We start from the raw sequence: 22425 nt of genomic DNA, 5'->3' as shown, positions 1-22425 counted from the left end.
TGTCAGGAAAGGAACCAGCTGACCTTCCATTTTGGGTAGAGATGCAGCAAGAGAGCATCCCTCCAGTAGTCCCAAACCTAAGAGACTGCCTCACTCCAAGTCCTTCTCTACTCCTTCCTGTGCATATTCTCTCTGTTCATTTCTCTGGCTCCTCCTTACTCTCTATGGATGATTCATGGCACCTATTTTCTAGTTCCTCCCCTGTATCCAAGATTCATTTTATTAACACAGTCTCAGGTTTCACAGTGTGATAAAATATCCTGTAACAGACCATAATACTGAAACCAAAACAACAAATAATCAAATGACATATAGTGAAACAATTTTAGTAATAATAAGATTCCATATGTGATTTAGTTGTGAGCTGGGTGGTGGGCCCCCAAAAAGAGCAAAGAGTAAAACCATCCAAAAACATTCGTTTTGCCCAATTTGAATTTCCTTAGTGTCTGAGAAAGCTTTAAAAAAGGGGGGAGGGGGAGGATATGGTCCTTTAAGAGTTTCTACCTGCTGGCAAGTCCTTGAGCAGCTAATATCTTAAGTAGGAACCAAAAAACTAAGTAAAAACACCTGCCATAGTACAAGTATCCGCATTCTAGAATTCTAGGAACATTGAATGAAGTTCCTGGTCAGATAAACCTCCAGCAGGCCACAATTTTCAGGCTTGGTTTTCAGGACCCAAGGATTTGGCAGAGCCGGCTGAGAGCCACAGGCAGTGGATCCAGATGTAGTTTAGCAGTTTCAAGGTTTGCTCACATGGTTAAAAAGTGTCGATAATATACAATGAAAGAGGTCCAGAGGAAAAAACTCTGCACAACTTATAATGTATTTTACAATGTACATGAGCTTAAGAAAAAAAAGTTATAGTCATAGAAAGATATGAATAGTTTAAAAATAATAGTAAAGTCTTTAAAGAGAAAGTAAAAGTACTATAAAAGAAAAAAGCGATGTAAGATGGGAAATACACAGGTAGTCTCAATCCTATATGTTATTGTGCTGATTTTGAATTTTTTGATTGTTGTAAAGCAAAGGACAGCTACAAAGAGATCTGGAAGTCAAAAAGGGACTGTTGAAATAAATTGACCTGTATACTTTTGAATGTCTTAACTTTAAAAAAGTAATATATATATATATATATATATGTGTGTGTGTGTGTGTGTATACATATATATATATATATATATATATATATATGTCAAATGGAAATCAAAAATGCTTTGGAGTTTTGGTCCCACCAGAGATGAGAGGCTGTGGATTCCTTCAGGGTTAATATGGGTCAGGTTTGATCAGGCAAGACCTTCTGAAACTTGACAGGTGATATCTACAAGAAAAGGTTATGGCTGGTTTTCCTAGGACTTGGTCATTATCTCAAAATTTTGTCTCTGGGACAAAGAGTAAAAATCTACAACAGTACTATTTTAAAGAAAAATCTTGTGAAGCAATTTTCCAAAGGTAACCCAGAATTCTGATCAAGGGCATTGTAAAATTTTTCATATTCTTTAAGTACATTTAACATCTTCCAGAACATTGGATTTATATGATGCAGGATGTTTTCTCTATTCTCTGCACCCAGGTACCTGGAACAGCCTTGGCTTTTTAGGAAGGAACCTTACGAGAGCTGTAATTGTCATTATTTATAGTTAGGATGTAATTATTCTAACATCTTCAAAGTTTGTAATGGATATTGGATGAATTTATTTAATATGTACTTAAAATAGTGTTTTTACTGGCATAATGTCATAGTATACTTGCATTGTTTAGTGCTCATGAGAGCTAAATAGGAAATATAATATCTAAAGCGCTAGGTAGAGAGTTACATGATATCATATGTGTGCTTCTCCAGACTAATACAACACTGTCTATTAAGAATTTATAAACTGCAGTGAGGAAGACAATTCTGGCAATCTGAAAAAGAAGGCCAGAATAGACGCTCCCCACAGAAGTAGTCCCTTACGGCCCACTGTTGCAGTTAGTGGAGACACTGGAGAGCCTCCTGGTGATGATAATTCGGCTTCATCTAAGGATGAGAAAGTAAGAGAGAGTGAGAGTGAGCCAGAAGAAGGTGAGCTCACAGACTCTCAGAACGAGGGTAGTTATGATGAAGATAGTACTAGTGAGCACGAGGAGTCAGTGGAAGAAGAGGAGGGTGAAGATGAAGAAAAGATTGGCTCCCCCCGCCCCGTATTTGTGTGATTGTTATTAGATCTCCAGTGTTACAGACGGGCTCGCTGTTTATCATCACAGCTGTCAACCCAGCCACCATTGGGAGAGAAAAGGATATGGAGCATACTTTCCGAATCCCTGAAGTTGGTGTCAGTAAGTTTCACACAGAAATTTATTTTGACCATGACCTGCAAAGCTACGTCCTTGTGGATCAGGGCAGCCAGAACGGTACCATTGTCAATAGGAAGCAGATTCTTCAGCCCAAAACTAAAAGTGACCCTTACGTCCATGAACACGGTGATGAGGTGAGGATCGGGGAGATTGTGTTGTCTTTTCACATCCACCTTGGCAGCGAGACCTTCCACGGCTGTGAGACAGGGCAGGTCAGAGCTCACCTGTGCTCGACAGGAAAGATAAGCCTTTTGTTGGTACAGCATTAAGTAAGGAGGAAAAGGAGTTGGAAAGGAGAAAAGCACTCAAGAAAATACGGGTGAAGTACGGTCTGCAGAACACGGAATATGAAGGTGAAAAAGTGTTGAAGAATCCAAAATATAAAGACAGAGCTGGAAAACGCAGAGAGCAGGTTGGAAGCGAAGGGCCTTTCCAGAGAGATGATGCCCCTGCATTTGTTCACTCTGAAATCACAGATATCAACAGAGGCCGGAAGATGCTGGAGAAGAAGGGCTGGAAAGAGGGAGAAGGCCTGGGAAAGGACAGTGGAGGGATGAAAACCCTGATCCAGTTTCAGCTCCGACGGACACATGCAGGCTTGGGGACAGGGAAACCGCCCTCTGTTGATGACCTTCACGTTCTCCAGAATAAGAGCAAGAAAAACTGGGACAAAGCGAGAGGGAGGTTTGCAGAAAACTTCTCAGAAACTAAACCTCTGAAAGATGCAGCAGGGGCCACGCCGTGGGTTGAACGGGTCTGCAGAATGAAGTCTGTCACAGGAAAAACTGGAGCTTTGAAAAGAGAAGAGTTTGAAAACTGTCATTGTACAACTTGGGTCTCAAAAAGTCAGTAACAGGAGGGAACTCTTCAGATGGTCCCCTTGATTCACACACATGTGAGGATGTGTGCTTTACAGCTTGTAGAGAACATTTTAACTCAAGCAGGAGCGGAATGATGTCTTGCAGGAACTGGACTAAAGTACACAGAGCACAGGTTGTTGTTTGCACTGTCATGTCCCACACCTGTAGAGGGCAATAGCCATGTGAGCAGAATTCAAACAACTGCTAACGACATGAGTGGACGTTCATCCTGTCTCTATGTGTTCACTGTTAGAAGATGTTTATAAAACAATTCCATGTGGATACTTGTTTACACCTTTTAGAACCTAGAGTTTTTGTTTTTTTAAGTTGAGAAACCCTGAGTAGTGGAGCACAATTTTATCCTTGAAATAACTGCAGTAAATTTAACAACTGATGAGCAGGTGACATGTTATAGAAAATTAGTCTCAAACTGTTTTCTTCTGTGAAGAATGTTGATTTGTACTATATATTCACCATTTGCCTTTGGGTTTTTCCTAGCTGATGAAATATTTGATATAGACAACTGGGTGCGTATTGGCATATTCAGTGTACTAGCATTTTTAGTTTTGATAAATACCATTGCAGGCAATGGGGTTGTGCCAGAGAAACCTGACAACTAGTGCAGATGGATTACTTAGCCAAGGCTTCAAACACAAACATTTGTTGGAAATGTCTTCAAATGCAATTAAAAAACAAACAAACAAACAAACAAACCAACAACCTTTTAAAAGACTTGATTTCTTGAATAAATGATTTAAACATAAAAAAGAATTAGTTATCTGTCTTCCATATTTATAACACTAGCTTTTCTTTTATTCTCAAATAAAAAATGGTTATTATAAAGAAAGAAGTCCTGTATATTTTGAACAACATGGATTGAACTGGGAAGCAATACTTACTGCTTGGTCTTGCTTACATGTGGAATCACTGAAGTTACAGGTAAAAGATGGTTTTCAGAGACCAGAAAGAATGAGCAAGTGGAGAGAGAAAGGTCGAATGAAGTGACACTACAGTGAGAAGGTAATAAATTCTGTGTGCTATTGCACAAAATGTGGGCTATGGACAGTGATGATACATTCTAAAATTAAGAGGCTGGATTTTGACAGTTTGCATCAGCAAAGGATAATGTTTTGCTATAGGCTTGATTAACTGATTTGAATACGATACAATATATAGGTTCATTAATCTTTCCCTTTGTATTTCTATTTTACAAATTATTATTATTATTATTATTATTATTATTATTATCATTATCATTATCATTTATTATTTCATATCCCAACCACAGTTCCCCCTCTTTCCTTCTCTCTCAGTCCCTCCATGATACCTCCCTTCTGCCAGAGTACCATCCACTCTTTTTCCTTTTTCTCTCCAAAAAAGGGCAGACCTCCCCTGGATATCAACCAAACGTAGCACATTAAGTTTCAGTTAGACTAAGCATCTTCCCTCATATTAAGGTTGAATGAGGCAACTCAGTAGGATGAAAAGATCCTAAAAGTAGGCAAAAGAGTCAGAGACAGTCCCTGATGTCACACAAGGAGACCAAGCTACAGGACTTTAACATATGTGCCTAGGTCAGTCCCTAACAGGCTTCCTGGTAGTCTGTCCAGTCTCTGTGAGCTCCTATAAGGACCAGTTAGTTGATTCTGTGGGTTTTCTTGTGGTGTCCTCGACCCCACTGGCTCCTACAATCCTTCCCCACTCTTCTGCAGTATTCACTGAGTTCTGCCTGATATTTGGTTGTGTGTTATTCTTCTTAATACTAAAAAAGTCGAGTCAACCAAAATAGGTATTTACCAGGAGCCATAGGTTTGAGGTCCATGAGGAGAGTCTCATAGTGTTGGCAGTGCAGGAGGTAACAGACCCCAGATGCTTGTTTCCTTTATTGGTTTGCTTATAAATTTGATGCTTGTACACCTACAGATATAACGTGTATATAAGTTTAGCTTTCAGCTAAACTTTAAAATCTGTACTCAGAAAGTACAGTTTAAAATTGGTAAGAGCATTTAACCTAGGGAATCACTCTTCTCTTTTTACTCCTTATTTGAAGATATGGGCACTTACTTATTTTATCTAAAAATCATTGTTATTAAAAAAAATGAACTGTTTTTAGAATTTCCACCAGAGTAAAGTTTAAAGAAATTTCCACCAGAGAAATAAACAGCTTTGTATGTTTGAGTTTCATTTACAAGCAGAAGTTTTGATAAAGGTAAGCCTTATATTGATGCCATGTTTCTGTTTTAGAAATAAGAATGTTGCTTTCAATAACAAGAAGATATTATGTTTTGATTTATGTAACTTGATTCAGTAAGTAGACCACACATTGCCATCACCTATGCATGATGCATTTGTGTGAACAGAAAAATAAATTAAAATATACTTCATTTTCTCCACATATAAAAATGGAATTCACAATATGCGCTTTATTTGTAGGAATTTTCCTAAGAAGAGTCTTAGCACAAGTTCCCAATGTAAGCTATGGTATTAACTTCAGTGTTATCATAGTTAATACAAGTAATATGCACCTTCCCTCCAAAAGCTGACATTTCTTAAAGAAGTTCATAATGGTCACTTGCTTTAGTACTATGAGAAGTGAAAGTGAATACATGTAAATAAAATCTCCAATAAGTAATATTGCAGAAATTAACTAAATTAGAGAGATATATCAAAAGATGATAAAGATATTCATGAGCCATAATGATTCCCATATAGACACTGAAACATATTTCAAACAGCAACAATAAAAATACCTACATCTTTATATAAATCCACAAACCTATTTTAATGCATATATATGTAAAATAACATATTGGCTGATTTATTTGCTCCTCCTGCCCAAGTTAGTAAAAAGTTTCATTCTGAGTTGATGTAATTAATAAGACTGTAAAAAGAATACAACATGAAAAATGTATATAATGAGTAACTTTGCAGTGAAATAGTTTGATATTATTTAATGGGTTTTTCCAAATGCATATGAATAAAGGAACCATCTTGTCATAATTAAAATTTCAATCAAATAAGAATACAGTTATTTAAATAGTTTATTTGCATATCATATCAAATATGGTAATAAGGCTGCACCTGTATGTTTAAGAGACTTTAAAATTGAACTGTCAGGTTTGTCTTTAAAAGTACAAAATAAAAATACACAATGCTATAAATTTATTGGCAGCTAAATAATTCATGTCTTAAGTAATTTATTCTTCTTTTAAGTAGTGTCCCCCCTTATGTTTGTAATGTCATTCACTAGTGATGTATTACTTCCATATACACATAGATTTTCCATCTGTATTCCTTAACGCTACATATTCTATGATGATTTTCTTTTGAAAATATGACGATGATTTTGCCTTCAAGATTTTAAAAACCTTTCTCAAATAAGGTTGTTCTCAACAGTTTAGTGTATCTTCTTTTTAGTGTTATTTCCTTTTAGTGTATTTTTTAGGGGAAATGGCTAATTTCTGGGATCTATTTTGGAGTACAAAGTTAAAGAATAAGACTTCCATGCTGAAGTGTTTGGCAATTTTCACCGTCATCTTTTAAAGACATTTAAACACATATAAAGAGATGATGGAAGACATAAAAGTATTATAATCACTATGTATATTCTTAGCTGAAATGAATGTAATAACAGCATGGCTACATAATTACTTTGAAATATTCTCCTCTGAATAGATTTCACAAGAACTACAGAGAAAAATGACTTGCATATTAGCATAATACCATCTACAGGGAATATTCTCTAAGATGACTGTGTATAATTCAGTCTTAGGAGTAGATCTTTGTAGACTGTCAGTAATTATCCTCTTAACAAGAGACGAGGATACCAAACAGGAAATTTAAGATTAATTTATTCTAAAAATATTTCCAATTGCAATCTAATCATTAATATACTAAATTAAATTGATATTCCCTTCATTAGTAAAAGCCATAAGTAATAAATAAATAAAAGCACATATGGTAATACAGACTGTAATTTTATGTTTAAGAGATCATATTGTGAAAACACACACTAAAGTTCTTCCATTAACTTTAGGGGTCAATATCATGGAGATCCAGTTGTCAGGTTACAAATACAAATCATACAAAGAACTATTCTTCCTCCTTGAGTTAAGCATATATTCAAAGTCAACACCCAACAATGACTAAGGTCCTATAATTTCCTACTCTAGCCTCTAAACCTTTATTCCATCAGTAGATTTTGTAAAATGTATCACGAACATTTCTTATTTCCAGTATCACAATGATTACCTTATCTTCTGTTTTCATCAAACCTTCTCACACTCCCCTCACTCTCACTTTCACATCTAAGGTCCCTGCCTATATTTCCTGACTCTACTGTTTCTTATTAACTTGTTCCTTTGTGACACCGCTAAGTGTGAAAGAATTCATTCAGTGTGTTTCTGTAGATGCAATAAAACATATAATAAGATCTTAAATTTTACTTTTTTACAAATAGCTTTATGAATTAAATGGTTCCCTTTATTCTTTGGCTTTTTTTTTTTTTTTACTTTTTCTCTCTCCCTTGGTTTCATATTCTTTGTTTCACATATTTTCTTATAATTCTTTTTTTCTCCCATCTATGTTTCCTTCCCTTCCAGCTATATAGTAAAAGCATAGTAGGATATTTAAAATATTTATTTAACTACAATTACTCATTTTTGATTCTGAAACATTGAACTCAGTTGCTCTTATTACTTGAGATTTTTTTCCCCTGATATTCACGGCACCTTCATATATCAGGTCTGATAAAGTGTTCATATCATGCTACGTGGAATGTGTCCTTGTTGAGCTCTATCAATACTGATAAAAAGCCAGGCTAATATCACATTTTTATCAACCTGGAACTTGATATAACCAGGTTGTTTCAAGAAGTGCCACCATTAAACTAAAATACAATTATCATCACAACCGTTCTATATGTCAAGGTATGTATGGCATAGGGTGTGACTAACATGTGATAGCTATTGTCAAAAATGAATAAACTAAATATAGACATACTTTTTGTAAATTGAGCATTGATGTCCAGAGATTTTATGGTTTCAATCATAACTAATTTTGTATAAAACGCCAAAGGTAGTTAATATGATTCATAATTTATAGATGTTATGAATATGCTTTGCTTGTCTTGATATTCCATGCTGTTGTGAATCCTATTTACTAAGAAAAGTAACATTCTCAAAACAGAAATAAGGCTCCTTCATTTACTTTCATGTTGATTATTTGTATTTATGGATATTTTTCTTGTTATGCATTGAAATACTATGGCATTTGTAATATAATTAAGCAGAATCAATCAAATACACAAATTTGTAGCAAAGGATTTGGCCAAAGAATTATGTTACTATTTATTAATAGGATTTATAAGAATATCATTCAAAATCATATAAAATTTAACTCAAGTATAATTTCTGAAAGGATGATTATTCTTTAGGGCTATTTCATTTCAACATCTATTTTCAGTTTACTTTATTTTTACATAGCAGTGTGCTTAAACTTGCTAAATATTTTAGTTCACAAAGGTAAGATTATTATATGTTTTTATTTTCCAGAATTAAACTATTGAATGATTCAATTTAAGTTTTACAACTATGTGTTCCATTTAAGAATCTATGTATATTCATATATATGTGTCTGATTACATACAATAAAACATAATATAAATGAGGAGGTAAAGAGGATATGATAGTGCAATATGGATGTGAATTGAGCAAAGTATTTTGATATGTGTGTATGAAAATGTCATGATAAAACCCATTGTTTTATATAATAACTAAAATCATCAATAAAATTACTGTATATTAGCTACATATATATATTATTTCATATACTTCCTAAGACAATTATATTATTATAGTTGATGTTGAATGAAAGTTCTAATTTTTATGATTTTAGACTTTTGTTTGAGTATCAGTGATTGCTTACTTCATTTAATATATCTATATTCTGTGTAAACATAAAATACAAGAAAACAAAATATTTATATAATTATATTACAAACATCAAAAATATTGACATTTTTATGTTAGTCTTTTAAGCTAGAATACCCTTTTTACTTGGATAACTTTAAATTTGTGCTTAAAACAGAAAAAAAATTAAAAAAACAGCTGTCCTGTTTTCAAGTAAAATTGATCCATTTTTGGGTTATAAAATTTTAAAATTCATATAAATAATACATTTTCTGATTCTATATGACATATACATAGAACCTTCCTTATGCTTTGTGATAGAAAAATTTTAAAATGTTCCACTTATTAAAATGATTCAAGTCTTTCTTGAGCTACTTCATAGTGTGTGCTGCAATTACTAGCTGTTCCCTTCAGCCGTTGCAGCTGGCAAATGGCCGAGCTCAGTAAAAAGCAAGGAGAGGCCATTGTGAGATTAGAAGTGACAATTTCCAATGTTGTCCATGTCAGGTAGGGCATCACAAGGCCATGTAATTAGATACCTCATCATTTCATTGACCCTTTCTTTCATAAATTTTGTGACTTTGGTTCTTCAGGTTAGCTTGTGGATCGTCAACAATTACTTCACTCCTAAAACAGGTTTCCACTGGAAAGAATTAGGATCACATACATTTTAAAGCTCCTCAAGTAACAACAGATGAAGACAAGGATATTTAAGTATAAAGCAGGTGAGACAAGTATGGATGATGATCCATATTTCCCAGCAAGTCTTATTTGTAATCAGGGTCTCACAGGTCCTAGAGCCAACATGGAAGACTTCTGAAAAAGCAACACTATTTTAGGTTTTCTCATTTTAGTTGAGGAAGAAGGAAGATGGGCAACTTTTACTGCAAGTCAAATATTTTTATTTTTATAAAATTAGAGTGTAGGAATGTAGCCCTGAGGTATAGAGCAGCTTGCCTTGTATTTGCTATTCCCTGGGTTTGAACTTTAATGCTGAGGGGGTGGAAAGTGAATGAAAATCTACTTCTCTTAATGAGCTAATGCTTACATGCATCTCCAGAGTGAAGCTCCAGTTCCAATTGTTAGTGGTAGTGGTGTGACACACAGTGTGAGTACATAGAAGAGGAAGAAACAAAAAAAGTTTGGCTGAGTTTTCTGGCCTGGGACATATCTTTGCTAGGGAGATCACCTGAGAAGTTAGATCCATAAGCTATCCCTGTGGGCAAGTCTGAGGACACATTCTTGACTGGTGATTGATGAGGGAGTACCCAGTTCACTGTGTGTGGTTCTATCCCTGGATAGGTGGGCAAGGGCCAGATAAGAATGGTCTCTGAGCAATCAATAGGTAACAAGAGAGTAAGCAACTGGAAGTGTCCAGTGAAAAAGTAAACTTCCATAGAGAATAGATGCAAAACCTTCTACCTTGACTGTTATGTACATGTAAGGCAATGATTATTGTCTTTTTAGGAAATGTGAAATAAAGAAAAAGTGACTTATAATACACATCTTACAACATGCATGGCACATTTACATGTTGCAAATGGCATGAGTCATTTACATGGTCAGACCATACCAGAAGAAGACAAGTCCCCTTGGCAAACACCATACAAACCCTCTTGCATACTTACATTGTGTATATATATATATATATATATATATATATATATATATATATATATATGCATATAGAAAGAAGTTAAAGAATCTCATCCACTATAATTTTGTTAAAGCTGTTCTTCTTTTTCATACCTTTATGAAGCGCAAAACTTTAAGTTATGCCATTTGAGATAAAACAGCACCATTGCCAAAAAGAACAAGCAAAACTGTATATGCTAGATACAAAATTCTAAGTAAAAAAAAAAAAGAAAGAAAAAAAAGAAAGAAAGAAAAGAAAAAAAAGCAATATACTTTATATGCAAAGTGCTTCTGACATTTTTCATGCAGTATCTCTTTATTTGAAAAAGAAAGATGCAGATAAAAGATCTCATCAGATTTTCAGACTGCCAGAGAGACTTACTACTGCAAGGAAGATATAAACTCTCTACTGAATGTTAGCAATTCAAGTATTCTTTTGAATTACAGCATGTTAAAAAAAAATGACAAAAATCTAATACTACTTCTTTGAATTGGAGTCATTCCTGTAATTCTCTGAAATACCTTCGTGAGGGCAAATGATATGGTGTAGTAACCAAGGACATAATGCTTCCTCAATGGTGTTCAGGCACTAAAATATGAATTATAGAAAGTGATTACCCATCTCACCTTGCCTGAAGTAATGATGTTCTGGATTTTACAGGGGTATCAAAACCTGCTGTGTCAAAAGTGAGCATGATTTCTGCTATTATCAAGTACATAGGCATAAGGTCTTGAATCTGATTGGGCTTTGATGATCTCTAAAAAGACCTGAAGATAATTTAGGATTGTTCACTAAAAATTTATATTTGGCATTAAACTTATCTTTCATATTTTTAAATTGTTATATAACTAAATGAAATGGGTACTGTGAGTTGAGTTAAAAAAAAAAAACCCTGTAATAACTAAATAATGTTATATGGTGGAAGAAAAACCCTTTGGACTTTTAAATATCTTATGAAAAGTAAGTCAAAATTAACAAAAATCCACATCTTTAGTTTTATGCTTTTTCTACATAAGTTTTGTATCAACAATGTAAGAGTTGCATTTAGTAGCATTTAACAGTATGGGAAAGTTATTTGTTAAGTTTTGTGATTTAAAAGTAATCTTCAAGTTATTTTTGGACATGTAGTTGGCAGAGCATTCCATTCTTGTCTCAGCTTGCACTTAACATTACTCTTAATTATTTTGTGATATTCATTGGAGACTTTGTTGTGCTTTCTTGTAAAATGAATGTAACATTCAAGTGCATTTAAAATGTTCCAGGGAAAGTAAAAGACACATGTTCTTTCAATACAAACAAAATACACCTCACATCTATTGCTAAGAAAATTGATTTCCTTCATACTTCCTCCAAAACTTATTATAAAATACTCCTCTATATACTGCTCATACCTCATCAAACAAAAGCTATGTGACCTAAAAGCTGTCCACAATTAACTTTGAGGATAATAAAAGACAAATCTTGTGAAAGAGAAATGTATATGGGAGATATATTCAACACCTTTATTTTTTGTTCTCTTCCAAAAGGAAGCAGAAATTGAGAGCTTAAGCATAGGAAGATACTGTCATCTTTATATTCCTCATGAGAAACTAATATTTTGCTGGTTTAAAAAGTTGTTCAAGATAATCAATAGAAAGAAGTACTGTGCCTTTGAAAACTGGCTAATTAAACAGGAACAAACAGCATTTGTATAAATTAGTCTGTTTAACTGAAAGCTTGCTTATTTAATTAAATATTCCAAAAGGAGTCAAAATGGACAACACTGAATAATACATCCATATTCTCATCTCTAGAACCTGTGAATGTTATCATAGATGTACAACAATATAACTTAAATATCTTTGGGGGCAATAATTGTAGTGCATCATGTAGAAGGTCAATGCAGTCTTGTGTGTCTCACAATGAACAAAAAAGGAAATTTATGACAGATGTACAGGAAAGGACAGCACACATACACAGAGAAGATCAATATGGCCAAAGCAACTAAAATTAGAGTATTGCAGCCATAACCCAAGGAATCTCCAGTCATTAGAAACTAGAAAAAAAAGAGCATGATATCTCCCCTACAGACTGGGAAGGAAGTGAATCCTAGTTCTCATTTCAATATTTTATTACTGGACTTAATAGTTATGGAACAATCTATTTCTTTTTGGAAAAACACTCTGACAAAATGGGTTGTTGTTCTATAATAAATAAAAAAAAATACATGAACTTTAGAATTGAAAACTATGCCTTAACCTATTATGATTGGAAAGTGTGGAGGTGGTAGATAAAATTATCACCTTAGAGAATATAAATGGAAACCTACAATGTGTTTTGGTATCTTTATTACTTCACTGCTCATCCTCTAGTGACCTCATTGAAAGAAGAAGCATTTTACTTCACATAAATTTTAAGTAATCATATTTGAATGCTTGTTTATTTAAAAGACATTTTAATGGATCTGAGCTCAGTTAGTAAATAAACTACAAGATCACTCTTGAGAGAAAATTGATTGACTTTAAAGGAGATAAAGTCAGATAAAGCCAGAAAGGAAAAGGAAAGTAAGGAACATTCACTAAAACTTCAATGGCTGGCATCTTGTCTGTGCATTACTCTTGGATCAGTTGATAGGCTCAAGGTTATATGAGAAGTTATTGATCAAAGGAGAATTTAAATAAGCTTAAATGGAAAGCTGGTCTAGAAATTTTATACTTGATTCAGTGAACCACTACACATTTAAAGTCAATGCCCCAACTCCAGCATCTATGGTCAACTTATTTCAAGACTTAGCACAGCTATGTAATTTGAGAAGACAACATTTTCTTCTTGAAATTTCTACTCTTTCTGACATGATTGCACATTTGGGGCATTTTTAAACCACCTTGAAATTTGCTCATTTTCATGATAGAATCATTAAAAATTGCACAACTTATAAAGCTTATTCAAGTATAATGTTTCACATGTGTAATCATAGCAACCAGGGGGAGAAGACAGGAGGATCAGTAGTTCAAGATTAGCTTTACCTATATAGAAACTGAGAACAGCCTGTGATACCTGAGACTCCACTTAAAAAAATATCATAGTTTATTAAAGGAAAGAATGCAGAATCAGATCAGCTAAAGTACAGAGGCCAGTTCAAGGTTCAGAAATGTTCAACTGCTAAGATATGTTGTCCTATTTTATGGGATCATGACACATTATGCTTTTTACTTGACTGTGACAAGATGCATGGAATATTGTGCATAACATGTCTTAAGATTTATTTCTGTAGGGGTCAACACCAAGGCATCATTTTTGAGGGTCCACATGAGTAGTTGTTCTCATTTTTTGGGTGAGATGATATTTTATCACCCAATCCTTCATTATTTATTACAATGTTGGTCAATCTAGAATGGTCACTTTCACCCTACATATTATCTGATGTGTAAATTTTCATAGTGGAAGTACAGAGAACATATATTTTCATAATTACACTAACCTGTTCATGTCTGTATCAAACAAAACTGGGAAACAAAAGAGCTTTAAATAAATAGCGTTTTTGTTTTTCTTGTTTAAATATGTACTATAATAATGTTCTTTACTCAATGTGTCCCTAAGACTTTGTCTTAGCTCTTGTACAATCTCTATTAATTTGCAAGATAAAAAAAATCTCTTTCTGTCATTGTGTGATCCCTTTGTCTTTCTTAGGGTCCCATTTTCTAGGTAACCTCCCTGGAGTTGTGTAGCAGTCTAGTCATCTTTGTTTTACATCTAGTATCCTCCTATGAGTGAGTACATACCATGTTTGTCATTCTGAGTCTGGGTTACCTCACTCAGGATGATGAGATCTACATGAACAACCTGGATGAGAGTAGGAGAAATGAAGGGCAAGGTTTGAAGGAAGGGAGGCTTGGGGGAGCAGGAGATCTCAGCTGGATCAGGAACAGAAAGGGAGAACAAGGAATGGTAGACCATGATGGATGAGGACCACATGAGAACAGGAGTGGGCAGAGTGCTGGAGAGGTCCCCTGAGGTCCACAGTGATGCATCCTCTGTAGACTGCTGGCAGTGGTCGAGAGAAAGCCTGATCTGTCCTAGTCTGGTGATCAGAAGGCCAAACACCCTAACTGTTGTGCTAGAACTCTCATCCAGTGACTGATGGAAGTGGATGCAGAGATCCTCAGCCAGGCCCCAGGTGGAGCTCCAGGTGTCCAGTTGTTGAGAAGGAGGAGGGACTGTGGGAGTGTGAAGTGTTGAGCCCAGGATTGGAAAAAGCATGGGGACGAAAGACCAGATGAATGGAAGCACATGAATTATGAACCAAAGGCTGTGGAGCCCCCAGCTGGAGCAGGCCCTCTGGATAAGTGAGACAGTTGAGTGGCTTGGACTGTTTGGGAGGCATCCAGGCTGTGGGACCCGGACCTGTCCTTAGTGCATGAGCTGGCTGTTTGGAACCTTGGGCTTACACAGGGACACTTTGCTCAGCCTGGAAGGAGGTGACAGGACCTGCCTGTACTGAATCCACCAAGTTTAAATGAATCCCCAGGGGAGTCTTGGCCCTGGAGGAGATGGGAATGGAGGGGAGGAGATGGGGAGAAGGTGGGGGTGGGGGCAGGAGGGGGGAGGACAGGGGAACCCATGGCTAATGTCTAAAATTAAAACATAAATATAATTTAAAAAAAGGGAAAAAATCTCTTTCACAGAGCATATACATATTATTTCAGGGTTTCTGTGAACTGAAGAATCAGGAGTGTCTTCCCTATATATCCCAGGTTGATATGAGGAATTAGAAGCAACTATAAAATTGCTTTAATGTAAGACTTTTCTAAATCCTTTACTCTAGTTAATTTTGAATGTGTATTACATGATTTACTGGTATGATCACTATAATGTAATCCATAGCATTGAAATCATTATAATGTTACACCGCTAGACTGACAAATTTTCTACACTTCTTTCAAAAAACTTCTTCAGTTTCTGGTAACAATTATTTTATTTCATTTTAAAATTATCATTCAATAATTTTCTATTTTATTTTGTATATACATGTTTGTGCATATATTTTTGTACATAAAGATATAAACAACTAAAAGCCTCTGCAGAAACCCTTGCTTTTCATGTATAATACTAAATATGAAGGAAGAATACACTTAATACATAAAAAATATGTTTATTTTATTGAAACACCCTTGCTATTGCTCTTCTGGTGTGGATAAAATACATGGACAGTAACATTTTAGTATTGATCTGTATTAATGTAAGTTTAGCAGATGTTGTTGAACAGAAAAGAAAAGCTTGTCTATTTGTTTAAATGTTTTTATTATTAAATTTTTAAAATTTATTTTACATACCAACAACAGTTTCCCTTCCCCCTTTCCTCCCATTTGCTCTCCTATCTCCTTTCTACCCCCAACATCCATGCCTCAGAAAAATTAAGGGCTCCTGTGAGATTCAACAAAACATGGCTCATCAAATTGGGTAGGACCGAGCTCTTCCCCACTGTCTCAAGTCTGAGTCAGTCATCCCACCATAGGAAATAGGTTCCAAAAGCCAACTCATGCGCCAGGAAGAGGTTCTTGTCCCACTGCCAGGGAACCCACAAACAGACCTGGCTGCACAACTATCCACCGCAGATAGAGGGCGTAATTCAGTTCCATATAGGCTCCCTAGCTGTTGGTCTAGAGTCCATGAGCTCCCCCTAGCTCATGTCAGATGTCCCTGTGGATTTCCCCATCTTGATCCTGACCCCTCATGCTTATAGAATCCCTCCTCCCTCTCTTCATTGAGACTCCTCGAGCTTGCCCCAGTACTTGGCTGTGGATCTATGCATCTGCTTCTGTCACTTACTGGATGAAGGTTCTATGATGACAATTAGGGTAGTTACCAATCTGATTACAGGAGAGACCATTTCGGGCACCCATTGCTAAGATGCTTAGCTGAGCTCATCCTTATGGATTCCTGGGAATCTCCCTGGCACCATAATACCATAACGACCCTCCCTATCAAGATAGCTTTTTTCTTGCTCTCCCTCTCTCTTGCTCCCAACTCAACCATCCTGAACCCCCATGTTCCCATCCCCCATTCATATCCTCTCCCTTCTATCTCCCACCCTGCTTCAATTTACCAAGGAAATCTCATATATTTCCCCTTCCTAGAGCTATCCATGGGTACCTCTTAGGATCCTCCTTGTCACCTAGTTTCTCTATGACTGTGGGTTATAGCCTGGTTATCATTTGCTTTACATCTACTATCCACTTATCAGAGTGTAAATACCATGTTTGTCTTTCTGTGTCTGGGTTACCTCATTGAGGATGATTTTTTTTTTTTTTTCTGGTTTCATCCATGTGACTGCAAATTTCACGATGTCATTGTTTTTTACTGCTAAGTAATACTCCATTGTATAAATGTACCACATTTTCTTTATCTATTCTTCAGTTGAGGGACATTTAGATGTTTCCAGGTGCTGGCTATTATGAATAATGCTGCTATGAACATAGTTGAGCAAGAGTTCCTATGGTATGCTTGAGCATCCTTTGGGCATTTGCCTAAGCGTGGTGTTTTGGGCTCTTGAGGTTGATCGACTCCCACTTTTCTGGGAAACCACCATACTGATTAGAAAAGTGACTGTACAAGTTTGCACTCCCACCAACAGTGGAGGAGTGTTCTCCTTACTTTTCATCCTCTCCAACATAAGCTGTCATCTGTGTTTTTTATCGTACCCATTCTGACAGATGTAAGATGGTATCTCAGAGTCCTTTTGACATGAATTTCCCTGAAGACTAAGAATGTTGAGCAATTCCTTAAATGTGTTTCAGGCATTTGAGGATCTGTACCCCATTTTTAAATTGGATTATATGATATTTTGATGGCTAGTTTCTGAAGTTCTTTACTTATTTTGTAGATCAGCCGTCCGTCAAATTTATGGCTGGTGGAGATCTTTTCTAACTCTGTAAACTGCCATTTTGTCTCATTGATGGTGTCTTTTGCCTTACAGAAGCTTTTCAGTTTCAGGACATCCCATTTATTAATTGTCACTCTCTGTGTCTGTGCTACTGGTCTTATATCCAGGAAGCAGTCTCTTCTGCCAATGCATTCAAGGATACCTCCACTTTCTCTTCTACCAGGTTCAATGTAACTGGATTTATGTTCAGGTCTTTGATCCACTTGGACTTGAGTTTTGTACATGGCAATAGATATAGATCTATTTGCATTCTTCTACATGCCAACATCCTGTTACGCCAGCACCATTTGTTGAAGATGCTTTCTTTCTTCCATTGTACAGTTTTGGCTTCTTTTTCAAAAATCGGGTATCCATGGTGTGTTAATACATGTCAGGGTCTTTGATTCAATTCCACTGATCAACATTTCAGTTTTTGTGCCAATATCAAGCTGTTTTTTATTACTATAGCTTTATAGCAGGCTTGAAGTCAGGGATGGTGATACCTCTGGAAGTTCCTTTATTGTACAGGACTGTTTTAGCTATCCTGGGTTTTTGTTTCTCCATTTGAAGTTAAGTATTATTATTTCAAGGTCTGTGAAGAATTGTGCTGGGATTTTGTGGGGATTGCATTGAATCTGTAGATTGCTTCTGGTAAGACTGCCATTTTTACTATGCTAATCCTACCTATCCTTGATCATGGGTGATTTCTTCATTTTCTGACATCTTCTTCAATTCCTTTCTTCAAAGACTTAATGTTCTTGCCATACATGTTTTTACTTGTTTGGTTACAGTTACCCCAAAATATTTTTATTGTTTTTGACTATTCTTTTTCAGCCTGTTTTTCATTTGTAAACAGGAGGACTACTGATATTTTTTAAAGATAATCTTGTATCCTACCACATTATTGAAGGTGTTTGTTGCTATAGGAGTTTCCTAACTTTTGGGGTCACTTATATATACTATCATATCATCTGCAAATAGTGAAAGTTTAATTCCTTTCCAATTTATACCCCTTGATGTCCTTTTGTTATCTTATTCTAGCTAGAACATTGAGTACTATATTGAATAGATATGCAAAGAATGGAGAGCCTTGTCTTGTTTATGATTTTAGTGAAATCACTTTGAGTTTCTTTCCATGTAATTTGTTGTTGGCTGTTAGCTTGCCATATTATATTTTATCATATTTAAGTATGATCCTTTTATTCCTAATCTCTCCAAGACCTTTATCATGCAGGGGTATTGGATTTTGTTGAAGGCTTTTTCAGCCTCTAGTGAGATGATCATTTTTTTTTTTCTTTCACTTTGTTTATATAGTGGATTATATTGACAGATTTTCATATGTTGAACCATGCTTGTGCTGTGGATATCACTCTGTGTAAATAAAGTTCTGATTGGCCAGTGGCCAGGCAGGAAGTATAGGCGGGACAAGAGAGAAGAGAATGCTGGGAGGTGAAAGGCTGGAGAAAGACACTGCCAGCTGCCGCCATGACAAGATGTAAGGTACTGGTAAGCCACGAGCCATGTGGCAAAGCATAGATAAATAGAAATGGGTTAATTTAAGATAGAAAAAGTAGATAACAAGCAGCCTGCCATGGCCATACAGTTTTTAAGCAATATAAGTTTCTGTGTGTTTTCTTGCTTGGGTCTGAGCAACTGTGGGACTAGCGGGTAAGAGAGATTTGTCCTGACTGGGCCAGGCAGGAAAACTCTAACTACATGCTTGCTTCTCTGAAATAAAGCCTACTTGATTGTGGTAGATGATTTTTTGATGTGTTGTTGGATTTGGTTTGACAGTATTTTTTTGACTATTTTTGCATTGTTCATGAGATTGGTCTCTATTTCTCTTTCTTTGTTGTATCTTTATGGTGTTTTTTTTTTTAGTATCAAGGTAACTATAGGCTTTTAAAAAGAGTTTGGCAATGTTTCTTATGTTTCTATTATGTGGAACAACTTGAGGAGGAGGACTGATGTTAATTGGTTCTTCTTTGAAATTCTGGTAGAGTTCTGTGATGAAACCTTCTGGCCCTGGACTTTTTTTGGTTGGAATACTTTTAATGACTGCTTTGTATTTCCTTAGGAGTTACTTGTGTATTTAAATTGTTTATCTGTTCTTGATTTAATTTTGATATGTGGTACCTATCATTTCTTTTAGGTTTTGCAATTTTTTGGAATATATGTTTTTGACATACGGCTTAATGATTCTCTGAATTTCCTCAGTGTCTGTTGTTATTTCCACCTTTCATTTCTGATTTTGTTAATTTGGATATTCTCTCTGCCTTTTGGTTACTTTGGATGAGGGTTTGTCTATCTTGTTGATTTTCTCAAAGAACCAACTCTTTGTTTCATTGATTCATTGTATTGTTCTCTTTGTTTCTATCTTATTGATTCAGCCCTCACTTTTATTATTTCCTATCACCTACTCCTCCTGGATGACTTTGCTTCTTTTTGTTCCACAGCTTTCAGGTGTGCTATTAAATCACTAGTGTGAGATTTCTCCAAATTTTTCATGTAGGCACTTAGCGCTATGAACTTTCCTCTTAGCACTGCTTTCATAGTGTCCCTTAATTTTAGTTATTTTGTGCATTCATTGAATTCTAAGATGTTTTTACTACTTCCTTGACACAGTGGTGATTCAGTTGAGTATTGTTTAGTTTCTATGAGTTTGTAGGCTTTCTGTAATTTGTGTTGTTGAATTCTGACTTTAATCCATGGTGATACAATAAGATACAAGGGGTTATTGAAAGTTTTTTATATCTGTTGAGATTTGCTTTGTGACCAAGTAGGTGATCAATTTAGTGAAGGTTCCATGAGGTGCTGAGAGGAAAGTATATTCTTTTGTGTTTGGGTGAAATGTTATATGTCTGTTAAGCCCATTTGAGTCATAACATTTGAAAGTTCCGTAATTTCTCTGTTAAGATTCTGTCTGTCAGACCCGTCCATTGGTGAGAGTGGAGTGTTGAAGCATCTTATTAATAGTGTGTGGGGTTTGCTGTGTGATTTAAACGTCAGTAATTTTTTTTTTTTTAGTGTGAGAACCCTTGTATTTGGGCATAAAAGTTAAGAATTGTGACTTCATCTTGATGGATCTTTCTAGTGATGAATATAAAATGTCATTCTCCATGTATTTTGATTAATTTTAGTTTGAAGTCTATTTTGTAAGATATTAGAATAGCTATACCAGCTTGCTTCTTAGGACCACTTGACTAAAAATCCTTTCTAAACCCTTTAGTCAGAGGTAATATCCATCTTTGAAGTTGAGATATGCTTTTTTTTTTTTTTAATGCAGTGGAATGATGGATCCTGATTTGTATTCATTCTGTTAGCCAGTGTCTTTTTTTTAGTCTTTTTTTTAATTAAATTTAATTTTACATATCAGGCATGGGTTCCCCTGTCCTCCCCACTCCCACCCTTCCCTGGCCTTTCCCCCAGGCCTCCCATTCTCCCCAGCCCCTCCCCTATTCCCATGTCCTCCAGGACAAAGACTCCCCTGGGGATTCAGCTCAACCTGGTACACCTTCAGCAACAAAGCAGGATAGAAGATCAACTCAAAAAAAATCAATAGCCCTCCTATATACAATAGACAAACAGGCTGAGAAGGAAGTCAGAGACACATCACCCTTTACAATAGCCACAAATGATATAAAATACCTTGGTGTTACTCTAAGCATGTGAAGGACCTATATGACAAGAACTTTAAGTCTCTGAAAAAAATGAAATTGAAGAAGATGGAAATCAGAAAATGGAAAGATCTCCTATGCTCATGGATAGGCAGGATTAACATAGTAAAAATGGTGACCTTACCAAAGGCAATCTACAGATTCAATGCAATCCCCATCAAAATACCAATACAATTCTTCATAGACCTGGAAAGAATAATAGTGAACTTCATATGGAAAAAGAAAAAAACCAAGATAGCCAAAAGAATTCTGTACAATAAAACAACATCTGGAGGCATCACAAAACCCGACCTCAAGCTCTACTATAGAGCTACAATAATAAAAACAGCTTGGTACTGGCATAAAAACCGACATGTGGACCAATGGAATCAAATTGAAGACACTGACATTAACCCGCACGCCTATGAACATACAATTTTTGACAAAGAAGCCAAAAATGTACAATGGAAAAAAGAAAGCATCTTCAACAAATGGTGCTGGCATAACTGGATGTCAATGTGTAGAAGGCTGCAAATAGATCCGTTTCTGTCACCTTGAACAAAACTTAAGTCCAAGTGGATCAAAGACCTCAATATAAATCCAGTTACTCTGAACTTGATAGAAGAGAAAGTAGGAAGTAGTCTTGAACACATTGGCACAGAAGATCACTTCCTAAATATAACACCAGCATCACAGACACCAAGAGAAACTATCAACCAATGGGACCTCTTGAAACTGAGAAGCTTTTGAAAAGCAAAGGACATGGTCAACAAGACAAAGCAGCGACAGCCTACAGAATGGGAAAAGGTCTTCACCAACCCCCCATCTGACAGAGGGTTGATATCCAGAATATATAAAGAACTCAAGAAATTAGAGACATCAAAATGCCCTACAATCCAATTAAGAAATGGGCTATAGAACTAAACAGACTTCTCAACAGAGGAAGCTCAAATTGTTGAAAGACATTTAAGGAATTGCTCAGCATCCCTAAATATCTGGGAAAGGCAAATCAAAACGACTCTGAGATACCACCTTATACCTGTCAGAATGACTAAAATCAAAAGCACAGAAGACAGCTTATGCTGGAGAGGATGTGGAGCAATGGGAACTCTCCTCCACTGCTGGTGGGAAT

General features: G+C 35.7%; 1 protein-coding gene across 1 annotated transcript in view; it reads left to right on the top strand.

Annotated features, from left to right (window-relative positions):
- Positions 1-3184, top strand: part of LOC118569866 (angiogenic factor with G patch and FHA domains 1-like) — a 29708-nt gene extending 26524 nt beyond the window's left edge. The window contains 3 exon segments of the mRNA XM_036168116.1: positions 1865-2169; positions 2172-2556; positions 2559-3184. Coding sequence (XP_036024009.1) covers positions 1865-2169; positions 2172-2556; positions 2559-3184 — 1316 coding nt within the window.
- Positions 3185-22425: the final 19241 nt, after the last annotated feature.

Source organism: Onychomys torridus, chromosome 18 (assembly GCF_903995425.1).
Source record: "Onychomys torridus chromosome 18, mOncTor1.1, whole genome shotgun sequence".
In the NCBI taxonomy this organism is placed as follows: Eukaryota; Metazoa; Chordata; class Mammalia; order Rodentia; family Cricetidae; genus Onychomys; species Onychomys torridus.
The sequence above is the reverse complement of the archived record's forward strand: the minus strand, read 5'-3'. Positions and strand labels throughout refer to the sequence as shown.